Genomic DNA, 13034 nt, shown 5'->3' on the forward strand with positions numbered 1-13034 from the left:
GACTTTACGGAGTGTTGACTGTTAATCAGATGAACATGGCAGGCGGCCTGCTCGCTCCGAGGTACCTCCTACACTCACGTGTTACTTCCCCGGAGGGGAAGGGACGCTGAGAGCAGGTGTATGAGGCTTGTTCAATTAAAGAGACATTTTGTGCTTGGGAAGTAAAGGGTCCTCATCAGACCAGGAGCCCCGGTCAGGATGTGCAGATACAAAGCCATGTGGTGGCTGGAGTGTCAGCCATTCGGATCAGCCCTGACCCAGGAAGGCGACCTTGACCTAAGTTGCAGCTGGGTATGTTTTCCAGCAGATTACACGGCTCTGGATTTTGGAGGGACTTGAAAATAAGATAGGGAGCGACTATCCACCATGAAGGAGGCAGAGCATGAGACTGAGCTGGCAGGTGGTGCTGGTGCTGGGTATGCATGCATTTTGTTTCCAGCGGGGAGATAGCTAGAATTTTCACCTCCCCGGGGTGTAGCTGATCAGATGGCCCATACAGCTTCATCTGGTCTTCTAATCTGTCTTAATTCAGCTGTTGAGAAGTACACGACCTCAGACTTCTACGTGTTCTGAAGCTATTTTTGTTTTAGTTGACTGGGGGAGAAAAACTGGCTGCTTCTTTATTACCAAAAAAGAAAGTTTCCAGCTTCTGCAGCCTCGGAACACCCCCTCGGGGAGAAGCACACCGAGTAGCACACTGTGCCAGGTTACCATCTGAGCTTTATCACAAGGAGTCCGCACACAAGACCGGAGCTTCAGCTTCCTTAGGAGGGGTGCACATAGAGTCCATGAAACTAGTTCAATTGTGTGAAAAAATAAATCAGGACGCCCGGACAGAGGGAATTACGGAGTGAGAGCTGTCTGCACAGTCCCCGAGCCCCGTTCTCACCGGCAGGGTAAGCACATCTGCAGGTGGGGTCCGAATGGGCTGAACACTGCACAGTGGTTACCGGGGTCCCTGGCGATCTCGTGAAGTGTGTTCACCCCATCTTTCCCCTGAAACTGTCGGTGCATTTTCACACACAGAATTTTGGGTGACGTGGTGGATTTCCACACTAAGGAGGAGAAAGAAGGAGGGTCAGGAAGCATGATCCCCACCCTGCCACCAGATGGGTCGAAGAATAAAATATCTGTGCTGTTGATCGCAGAGGGGTCATCAAAGTCAGATCTTCCATCTTCCAAGCCAATATCACCCCGTCTAGACAGGCAAGATGAAGCGGCAGGTGTGCAGACGTCCAAACCACTCTGCCTAGGTTCAAACTCCATCCATTCCAGATTAGCAGCTGTAATTCTTGGGCAAGTCACTACATCTCTCCGTCAGGGTCTCAAATTTTGTGTCCATCAAATGGGCATCATTGTCCTATCCACTTCATAGGATTGTTGCTACAGAACCTTCCACTGCTGCTTTGCCGAGACAGAGCCTGATGCTTTGGGGCAAAGTAGGGAAGGCTTTGCCAAACTTGGAAGCATGATCTTTCACTCAGCCCTAAATGTGGCTTCTCTTGGTTAACAGCGGATTTGGCTGAGATTCTTCCCTCTCCTGCACACTGTTTTGTTCACGTGATGAGCAAGTTGAGTGCCGCCGTAGATCATGATGGGCTCAGCCATGGTGGAGCCGTGTTGGCCGTGGCGAGTGACCATTCAGGGCCTGGGATGGGTGGCTGTTTAGGGCCTGGCAGGGCAAGATTCTCCCGGCTATGAGGGCGTTTTCATTCTGTGGTCTTCGGCCTTCACTTGATTACACCCAGCACTGTGTTTTACTCTCCATCCTGGGGAAGGGATGGAGCAATAAAATGCCGGTGTTTACTGCTGAAAGCAAGCGAAGAGGTCTTTCTCTGGGGTCTCTGTAATCTGGGGGAACGTGGACTTTCTGGCCTCACATCAGCTTCTCTGGCCTTTGAAATATAGAAGTGCCCTAAAAATAACATGACTAGAAGAGGGACGGGCAGGCTTGGTGCTTTCACAGTGATACGTACGGGTCTCATTTCGTTCGGAAAACAGGCCACGCCTCTTGGTTTTCTCCCCTCATCATCTGAACAAGGTCGATTTGTCCTTTAATGAGTTCGTTTAAAGGCTCATCTCAGTGTCTGCCTTTACATTTATCTTCTATTGACGCTTTTCCACCTCTTTTCTTTCTCGTGGCTTTGGACCGACTGGCTGTAGCTCCCGGGATAGGAAACAGGGCGAGTCTGCTGTCCTTTTCTGCTCTGTGTGGCTCTGGTATCTTCCGTGTAGACTATGAGAAATAGTACGCGTTGGGGCACGTGTGTCTTTGAGAGCCTTTTGTTGGGTCACAGCAGCTGTTGGAGGAAGCATCTGCTCTCTACACCGACAACCTCTGTTCTGAGGATATTCTAAGGAACCGCCACAGCGTTAGGAGGGCAAAGAAGGAAGTGGGGCAGACGGAAAAGCATTTCTTTGGGTGCAGCTCAGATGTGGAAGGTGGATGATGACGTTCACGTTCATGGATCGTTCTGGCTCCTTGCAGATCCATGGGGCTTCCCAGGACTGCTCAGGGCAGGCTCGTTCTGCTCTTGCTGGGGTCGGGGAGGGGCTGTGTATTGGCTGACGCTTCCTTCTCAACCTCAGCCGTGCGGGTCTCTGCAGATGGATTCGCGGCACACACGAGGCCCCAGGGCCACTCCTGTCTCCCCGCTTCCTTCCCGCCTCTTCCATTGGTCACCATTCTACCCTCTTCCCATGTCTTCTCTTTCTGGAGAAAAATACAAGCTGTCATTTGTATCAACACACAAAACACATCCACACTGGGATTAGAGGCCCACCTGAAATTAATAACAACTAACAGGTAGAGACTACCTAGTTTGTGAAAAAACCATCACAAATCCCAGTAGTCTCTCTTTACATTCTCATAATAGCCATGTGAGCTACAGGTTGAATTTAATTTAATGTAATGTGATTTGATTTAATTTATTTTAATCCTTCATGGAGAAGAAACTGAGCAGATGAAGAAGCCAAGCTCCGAGGAGTGAAATCACTGGTTCAGGGTCATTTGGCCACATGTGACAGCCGGGGTTCCTCCTGGTCCCCAAACTGCTGAGACCAATGTGCTTTCAGTACCTTAACCTACTGCAAATGGAATGCAACGGAAAAGCGAGAGGCAGACCTCTTTTGAAGCCTGGTTTCCCATTACTTTGCCATCCGATTCCTTTCAGGGACCAGGCTTGTGCACTGAGACCATTTTCAACATGCGTCATTCTCACAGCCCGCTGAAGGAGGGGTACCGTTGTCCTGGCTTTATGGGAGCAGAAAGAGGCCCAGAGAAGCCAAGTGACCCGCACAGGGTCACACAGCGGCTAAGGGGCAGGACTGGGAGAGTCTGGACAGTCTGATTCTAGGACTTTTCTTTCTTTCTTTTTTTTTTTTTAAGATTTTATTTATTCATTTGAGAGATAGAGAGCTTGAGCGGGGGTGGGGGGAGGCAGAGGCAGAGGGAGAAGCAGGCTCCCCGCTGAGCAGGGAGCTTGACGTGGGCCTCCATCTCAGGAGCCTGAGATCATGACCTGAGCTGAAGGCAGTTGCTTAACTGACCGAGCCACCCAGGCGCCCCTGATTCCAGGACTCTTCTTTTGTCTTTCTTTCTTTCCTTTTTGGTTGTATTTATAAAGGTATAATTTGCATATAGTAAAAGCTACCTTGTTCAGTTTATAGTTGATGAGTTTTGACACAATTGCTGTCTTATCATTGAGACAAAGACTGTTCTACCACCCCATAAATTTCTTTGTGTGCCTCCCTGAGGAGAACTGACAGCAACCCATGTCTTATCGTGACTCCTTTTTGAGCTGAGTTGAATAAACAAAGCAAGGTGGTTGTATCGGCCTATTTGAGATACGTGAATTTGAAAATTTAGAGGTATGTACTGTAAATGAACTTAATAGGATATGAACTCATCCTGTTTTGAACTCACAAGATACAAAGCAAATCCACAAAATTAGAGGATCCACACAGACGCCATTAAAGTGTTCTTAAAGTTCCAGCATATTCCAGTTATGAAATTGTATGTGTGGCATGTGGCCATTTTTATAAAATGGAAACTCTATTTATGCACGTTCACACAGAAAAAAACGGGAAGGAAACATTCTGGAATATTTCATGAACTATTAACAAAATTTAACCCTGATTAAGTTGAATTATATGTAGTTTTATGCTTTCCTCCTTGTACATTTATTTTCTGAAATTTTCATAATGACCATATCCTAGTTTTATAAATGGAAAAACAGTGTTATTTGAAAAAGAAAATTGGCACAGGAAAGGTTTTAAAAATATGGGTATAGGGATGCCTGGGTGGCTCAGATGGTTAAACGTCTGCCTTCGGCTCAGGTCATGATCTTGGGGTCCTGGGATCGAGCCCCGCATCGGGATCCCTGTTCGGTGGGGAGTCTGCTTCTCCCTCTCCCTCTGCTACTCTCCTAGCTCATGCTCTCTCTCTTTCAAATGAATAAATAATAATCTTTAAAAAAATTAAGATATGGCTGTAGGAAAAGTATAAAGTGAATTTCAGTAAGACAAACCATGCACGGATCCCTAAAAATGAAGGTCCTTTTGTAAGCAGTCTGCCTAAACCACAGCAATGCTAATTATTTCTATTACCATGAAGGTCAGGATAAAGATGCTAGGGGCAGAATATAGCATCTGGGGTGGAATTTCGGCCTGTGGGTCTTTCTGCAGTGAGAGCGAGCACAGGGAGAAGAGTGAGGAAGTACAGAGATCGGTGCCCTTGTCTGTGAAGATCCCATCACTTTTTCTTTTAACCAACTATTTTTTTTTAAAACCCTTCCAGCTGTAGTTCTCTTTTGACATTAGTTTCTACACCTTTAGGGATTAAATTAGTGGAGTTTTAATGCTCCATTTTCGGAATGGGAAATTATAGGTGATTAAAAGTATCAGTGGCAAGAAATTAAATCTATTCTGTCTTTATCACATAATGTTGGCATGAAAGTCTCTTCTGCTCTTCAGACAAATTCAGGGGCTTTGATATAGAAGAGGCTTTTAATGATGTGCCTTTGATGATCCTGAGAAGCCACCTGTTCAATGATCGTGGTGGCCCCAAGCAATCATCAACTACCTGCTGGCTAACCCAGCCGCTCACCCCACTTCACCGCCGTGACCATGGTTTTGCTCCACTGTTCATTTAAAGTCTGGTATTTCATTCAAGAGACTGGTGAAACTCTGTCGATAAAATGTTAAATGTAATACCATAGAAATACACATTTTTGTTTCTTTATAAACACGGTGAGCAGAAGAAAACACAGAAAAAGTGCTGGGAAGGGTGAACTGAGATCTTCGGGGACAATCCCCATCTTGACGTCTCCTGTGTGCAAGGCATCGATTCTGGGAAGAATCTGCAATATTCCAAATGTTGTGGTCCCTGAGCACGGCCCGCACCACAGACAGGAAGATTCGTGCTTTTCCTCTTATTTAGGACCCATCTGAGAAACTGCTCATCACGATGCTACCATTTCAGGCTAGCTAGAAACCCTGAAACCATTGGAAGTATGAATATCAACAACAGCACAAAAGGAAGACAGCATCGAGGAGAAAAATTACTTACCCGAAAATGCATCACCAGGGGATAGACGGCGTTAAGTAGCACTTGCTAACAAGAGCTTCCAAGCCACCATGGGAATGAGATGGATTTTTCTTTCCTTCTTTTGCCAAATCTCCACAACTACTTGGTAGACAGACTCCAAGAGAGGCCAGATGTTGGAAACAGAGAGCAAGGTGCTTTAAAAAAAACCAAAAATGCCTTGAAACAGTACTTTCCCTTCTTTTGTTGTGGACATGCCATCCAGTTGGGATCACCGAGTAACACCGTCTCTGGAATACTTTGTCCCTGAGGGACGGGGGAGAGCATGCCTACTTGCTACCAGGTCCTGACGTGTGGCCAGAAGGGGCCAGAGGTTAAGGTCGTTCCTTCTCAGAGGCAGGAGCAGAGACTCCAGTAAGGGATGTCCCCAGCGATGCACAGCTGGGGTGGGGGCACTGTGACTCACACTGATCAAGATGTGGAAAAGCCCCCTTGACTCCCACTCACTCTGGTGAGCCCTGGTCCCTCACCTCTGCCCCTGTCTTAGCCATCTTGGGTCAAGCTCTTACCCAGCTCATAGAGATGATTGATTTATGCCCTGTCTGTGCCTCCAGGTTGTGAGCCAAACAAAGTCAGAGAATGTGCCCTTCTCCAGGGGACCCTCAGTGCCCAACCCAGTGCTTGGCTCCCTGGAGAAAGTGAACAGTCCAGGAACGAGTCTCTCCCCTAGGCTGTGTCCAAGCCTCTGTCTGACACTGAACCCGTAAACTGCACTGCAGATGGTCTTGCACATTGGTGAATATACCTAATTTTGACAATCTGTTTTTGTAAAGAATCTTTTATTTCTTAGGCTGGGAGAGACCAAAATCCTTTAACTGGAGCATTTTCCTTCTGCAGCAGCAGTGAGAGGCTGATGCCGGGGCAGTGAGCAACCTGTTTAACTGTCACTGCAGGAGTCTCTTGGGGAGCCTGGGAAGGAGTAGAGAGTAGGTGGGACCCTGGGGACCCTGGGGATGGCCTGGGACATTGACTTGAGAAGGCTCTTTGTTTCCCAAGCTTATGGGGACTTTGGAAGTGGTGACCCTCTAGTCAAATCATGTCACTAAATTAAATATCAAGCCAATAAAGATACAGTACAGATTTATACATATTTATTTATTTATTTGTTTGTTTCAGAGGTAGAGTTTAGTGATTCATCAGTTGTATATAACACCAAGTGCTCATATCATATCACGTGCCCTCCTTAATGCCCATCCCCCCATCCCCCCATCCCCCCACCCCTTCTCTTCCAGCAACCCTCAGTTTGTTTTCTAGAGTTGAGCGTCTCTTATTGCCTCCCTCTCTATTTTCATCTTATTTTATTTTTCCTTCCCTTCCCCTATGATCCCCTGTTTTGTTTCTTATATTCCACATATGAGTGAAATCATATGGTATTTGTCTTTCTATGACTAACTTATTTCGCTCAGCATAATACCCTCTAGTTCCATCCACATTGTTGCCAATGGCAAGATTTCATTCTTTTTGATGGCTGAGTAATATTCCATTTAAATGCTATGGGTATAGCTTCATAAAATGTTCTCAGAATGTCATTTGGACCTTAAATTTAACTTGCTAAAATTCATTTCACATTCCATTCTCTTCAAACTTCTGGAATGGAAAGTAACGGGAACCCGTGTCTCATCCTGAAGATGAAACAGTGTGTACTGGCTGAACGATTTTCCAAGGAGACGTAATTTGTCCGGTGTTCTGAGTTTGCACTGATGCAGAAGGAGGTTTTGGTAATTTGGTTTCGTCTACGACATATGATGAGCATACCCGATTTTACAGGTGTCGATGGGAAAGTATGAAAGCTGAGACCCCCCCCACTGCAGTATTCTGGAAGTCATATAATAAGAACATGCAAAATGACAGCACAAACTCATAACTTATAGTTGTGGCCCATGAGAAAGCTGGAAATTGAAGTTTCCAAAGACTTTATTAAAATAAGTTTCCAAATCCTTGAAATTACATAACTTCTTGAATCTTTTACTTCCTTTGGGGGAACGTGTGACCAGCCTGGTGGAGCCACGTGGAGCCTGAGGCAAAAGGAAATGTCAGTAATACCAGTCGATCCTGTCTTTGTGTATAATGTTGATATCTCGTTACGATGACTTTTTACGGTACTTTTGATTTTCTAAAATATTGCCTTAAAATATATTTTTTTATCTTTTTAAAGCTTTATTGAGGTATGATTGACAAATAAAATTGTAACATACTTACAGCGAACAGTGTGATGGTTTGATATATGTGCACACTGTGAAGGATTCCCACCATTGGGTTAATTTCCACATCTCTCACCTGACATACTTACCTTTGTTTTTTGGTGGGAACACGTAAGTTCTACTCTCTTAGCAGATTTCAATGATACAACACAGTATTATCAATGTAGGTACCATGTTGTACATGAGATCCTAGACTTTATTCATCTTATAGCTGAACGTTGTACCTGTTTACCAAAGGAAGTGTGGATTTTGCAGCCAGCGTGCAGGCAGGTGTTTGCTGAGTCTGTTTGTGAGGGTTGGGACAGCACCTCATTTCCTATTTAAACTGGCACTGTGAGGACATAGGAGCTGGTGATGTGTAGACCCCTACATGTAGCATACAGGTGATCAGCCATACCTCAATCTCCATGCCAAGTTCAAAATGCAGGAAGAAATGGATCCAAAGCCACTTATTTACCAGAAAGTAGGTGTGGTCTATTTCACCAGTGGAATCATATCAAATATGAACTGTGATTTTGCAACTTGGTTGAAAGAGTCACCCAGACAAATTTATATGCTGAGTCAGATACCTTTCAGATGTCACTTCAGACTCTGTCAGTGAGGACCCCGTGGGCTCCATAGGCTTCAGGCAGGTGTGAAATGACAGCATGCACCTCCTGGCCACACCACGTGTCTCCACCTCTGCATCTCCTGCCCTGGCACTTCCTCCTCGTCCCCTGGTAGATGCCAGAAGTGAGACCTCGCCCAGCCGAGAAGCATTGAGAACTGGACTGGTGAGGGACAGCCGCTGGTGGCTTACTCACTGAACTTTTCCTGCTGGGGTCCCCTGGGTCGCACCGCTCTCTTGTAAGGCGCAGCTGTCAAGCCGACTTGATGATGAGTCCCCCTTCTCTCCTTCCTCCCTCACTCCAGGCGCTCTCTCTAACAAAGCTGTAGTGCAAATGGCATTTGCTTCAGGCTCTGCATTCTGGGAAACCAAATGAAGACATACTCTTTGTTATTTTCCTGTAGCTCTTGGTGCAGTGGGACTGTCAGAAAAATTACTTCAAAATTTATACCTTGAAATACCAATCCTGCCTTTTTATGGATACATGGCATGTACTAGATTTTCAGAAAGAACTGTCATGTACCCACTCTTTATTTGGGCTCCTTTTAATTGGGAGTTTATTAAATTCTGGAATGCTATCTTCTTATTAGTTAACATCACCAGGGAAGGATGCCTCCCTTCTGAGAACCATGTGAGTTGCTTGGCAAGTGTTTAAGAGATGGGGACAGTCCTCTCCGGCCTCGGTTCTGCCTCGTTTCTTCCCGTATCCTCCCTGGTTCTCTGCAGACTCTGCAGCAAGCATGCCCGCCACCAGCTCATGCCGGAGGAGGTTACTTCAGTGTTGCAATCAGAATGTCTTGTGTCGCATCCTTAGAGGGCTAGTTAGCATTTCCTAATCGCAAAATGAGGACAATATAGAAAGAGGGAGTTTCCAAGAAGATGTGTCTGTGCTCTAATAAGCTGAGTAGTTTTTGTATTTGTGATTCTAAAGGTAAATTGAGTGGAATAAGCTTTCTCACACGAGACCCTCTGTCCCTTGAAGAGGTCTTGGGAATGATGACAGGGACGCTTTCTTGACATGTTGGAAGAGAGAATGCCATTGTGCCTGAGGAGGATGGGCACAGAGCTGGCCTGAGCAGCAGGGATGCTGATTTCAGAAGGCCAAAGAAGGAAGGGACTGTTATTCTTCCAGGCACTTAGGAAAGCTTGGAAGAAGGTGCTGGGTCAGAAGTGGGACAAGGTGTAGTGGAGGGTCCCAGCCAGGAGTATTTGATGAATGTGAAGTTGTTAGCGTGGGGATGGAGTTGACCAGGAGAGGACCTGAATGAGGACATCTGTGCCAAGGGCCATGACAAAGGGTGGATGGCAAGAATCGTGGGATAAAACAATCATGTGTGATGACCACTGTAGACCCCCCAGAATAGAAAAGCTCTCAGATAGTTCCCCACAGCGCTCAGCCTTCCCCTTAAAAATGCTGCAAGGTCTCAGAGAATTCTGAAATGAGATACTCCTAGTGAATAGTTCTTTTTCATCAGGATCATTTTCTGATCTGAGACACCGTCTCCTTGCGACATCTATCAGTTTCATTTTGCCTCCATCACATTAGACCTGACACAAAACCCCTGTCTTAGAAATACTGAAAAAATGAACTCTTTTTTTCCCCTGTGCACATTTCATGTTGGATTTCCTCGGGTTTCTAAAATGTGATCTTTTATGGAATGAGGTATTCATGACATTTGAAAGGTGTCAGTGTCTAAGGTATTTAAAGACAGTGAGGGTAGAGTGCGCTCTTATTTGCATTTGTATTCCATTGAATTTTGACTTTATTCAACTCTACAACCCTGTCCTTTTATTCTCTGAAATTCGCTTCCCCCCACCCCCCTGGCCCATCTATGGATTATGTGGGGAAGGATGGAAGGTTTAAACACTGAAGTGTTCAGTTTCCGATAGCTGCCATGCAGCTGGCTGGATCCTCCGTAGTGGTGACCCGATTCCCTTCAGTTCAACTTAACCAGCCTTGCAGCTGAAGAGGGCACTTCAAAATAGGGCGAGAAGAAAGGGGCATTTTACTTGCAAATCTACTCTATTTAAGAAGTGTGTCATTTATTTAAATGAAGATGATGTATACTCCTGGTTGATTGTTGAGGTAACGATGCCATGACATGGGACCTAAATGAAGTTTGTAGAACAGTTGATGTTTGGCTAAGAACTGTAGCCACTCTCCATGGGAACACACGGGCAGATCTAGTGTTCTGAAAATTCAAGACGTTCCAAATTAGATATGAAGACGGGGCCCACATTTATATAACCTTTCCAACTTGTGGCCTTTCATTCCACCTCCTGCCACAGAGAATTGGTTCATCCTCCCGAATGGGACTGGATTGGGTGGGCATTTGCACTTCATGGTGACTGGGTTGGGGTGTGTGGTGACTTGGTGACACCGGGACACTTGGCTTTGTCACCTTCTCTCGAGTTACCCTCTGCAAAAAGCAACAAGCGTACACAGGGATGGTCAGTTGGTTAACATGAATCTTTATCATTCACCCTATTTATTTATACGACTCAGAACAGGAAAGCAAGATTTTTCCAGATGATCCATCTACTGTTAATCAAGAGTTGACTAAGGATCTGGGAATTTCTCATTACAACATTGAACACGAATGGGAGCTGATAATTATTTTTATGATACTGTTTTTAGACTGGAGTCCTGGACACAAATATAAATTTTGAGGACACCTTTTCCCCCTTAGTGAGAGTCACCTATAGAGGTTGCCTCCTTGTCCAGTGCTCTGTCTCTCTTCCCAGGATCTTATTTGAATAGTTATGTAACCAAGACAATCCCTCCAAGTCTCTAACCTCTAGGCACCGAAGTCCCTTCTCTAGTCTTGACTGTGTCACCAACTAGTTCCTGACTTTAGACAAATCAGGCTCCCTTCCTGGTTGCATTTTCCTCATTTGGAAAGTTAGAGACTTCATAATCTCTTCAATCTTTTTCAACTTGAAGCATATTTTCAATAACGATCAGAAAATTGGATTGACACAATACTTCTCTCTCCATGGACTAGAACCATTCCAAGCATCATGTTATTTAAAGATAGTAGTTGGATAAGCTTTGAGGAAGCATGCTTGTATGTTGACATGTGTAATGCATTTCACATAGCTCCCCAGACCTCACAGAGAATCTTGCCCAATGATCCAAGACTGACCATAAAATTTTCATGCTTTTGGTCAACCTGGTAAAATGAAAATGCACAACGTAGGCTTGCACAATGACAGACAGATGACTCAACAGTAGGAGAAACTCTGACTACAACCTAATGTTTTTTTTAGTCGATCAATTTTTTTTTTTTTTTAAATCTCGACATTGTGATTGGAATGAGAACATAACTGTGTAGGGGCCATCATTGACCAAAGTGATAATTCTCATTTTCTCACAGTTGGCTGTTTTCCTCATATTTCAAATGAGGTTTTCCTCCGTCAACAATAGCTTCCCATCTGGTGTTCCTTGGATGTGGGCGAGGGGGGCAGTCTGTGCAATTTGAATGGATCCTTTCTGGGCTTGACCCTTTCTTGGTCTCTCATGAGCACCATGTTTTTACCATCTGAGTTCAAGTAACATAGAACATGATATAATGCAACAGATATTTGAAACACTAGAAGTGATAAAAATAATCCTGAATATATCTGATAACAATTTCTTTCCCTTTTGTTTTTTTTTTTATGCCTTTAGCGACAAGGTGCTGGGGCAACCAATGGAAAAGACAAGACATCTGGCGAAAATGGTAAGATGACATGAGTTGTCCAGATATTTCCTTGTATCACCTCTGCAACCTCTTGCCCGTGGCAAGTGTGGGTAATGTCTTCCATGCAAACCAGCTTACTATTCATGTTTGTGCTTTGGGGTTAGAGTGGATCTGAGCAATTCACAGTGAGCACCATGGTCTGGTTTTACAAAGAAAACCAAGCTAGTTAAATGCGGTGATAGGAACAGTTTCCTTCCCAAAGGAGGACTCCCATTTTGGGCAACGTGATAATTACAATGCAAATATAGTTCTGTGCTTTCTTCATTAGGGTTGGTGAGACTCGTCGGAGTTGTTGTGAGGATAAAATGAGATCAAATGAGATAAGTGCTTTGAAAGCTGTGAAGTGCTCATCTCCTGACGGGAGGCTCCACAGTCTGCTTCAGCCCTCCCTAGGCCCCAGAGCACAGCGCGGGCTCCAGGGGGTCTGGATCAGGGAGGGGATGCAGCGAGTTGCCAGCGAACGCGAATGTGTGGTAGAGGCCAGAGTGTGTGCATCCTGGGCAGTCTCCACGCTGGCCTTGAATTGTAGGAGCGGTCATCGTATTTGTGGATGGGGCCTGAGGCTCGGAGAGGGGGCGCTGGCTGTGACCGCAAATGGGAAGAGGGTGGACTTGGGAGGAGACCCAGCTGGGTGTGAGCCTGGCCCCCCAACTTTAGTGGCGTGAAGGGGCAGACGCATATTAATGAGGACTGTGGTATGCTCCTGGTGAAGTTAGATTCTGGGTGTTCTTACTTGTTGTTGTTGATTATGAAATGAACTCACCTTTGTGGAAAACTGGTCCTGTTTCGTGTGGATAGGATTTGTGCCCGTGCCCCCTCCTTCTGTCGTGCGTCATGCCACTCTCCAGACTGGCTGCAAAAAACTCCCTGGGTGCCTT

At 45.5% G+C, this 13034-nt stretch overlaps 1 protein-coding gene across 1 annotated transcript in view; it reads left to right on the forward strand.

Moving 5' to 3' along the window:
* The window catches only part of PCP4 (Purkinje cell protein 4), a 51603-nt gene that overhangs the window by 11581 nt on the left and 26988 nt on the right, over window positions 1–13034 (forward strand). Inside the window, exon 2 of the mRNA XM_006744973.3 lies at window positions 12084–12135. Coding sequence (XP_006745036.1) covers window positions 12084–12135 — 52 coding nt within the window. The remainder of the gene's footprint in view (window positions 1–12083; window positions 12136–13034) is intronic.

Source organism: Leptonychotes weddellii, chromosome 1 (assembly GCF_054177405.1).
Source record: "Leptonychotes weddellii isolate Sample4059 chromosome 1, ASM5417740v2, whole genome shotgun sequence".
Taxonomy (NCBI): domain Eukaryota; kingdom Metazoa; phylum Chordata; class Mammalia; order Carnivora; family Phocidae; genus Leptonychotes; species Leptonychotes weddellii.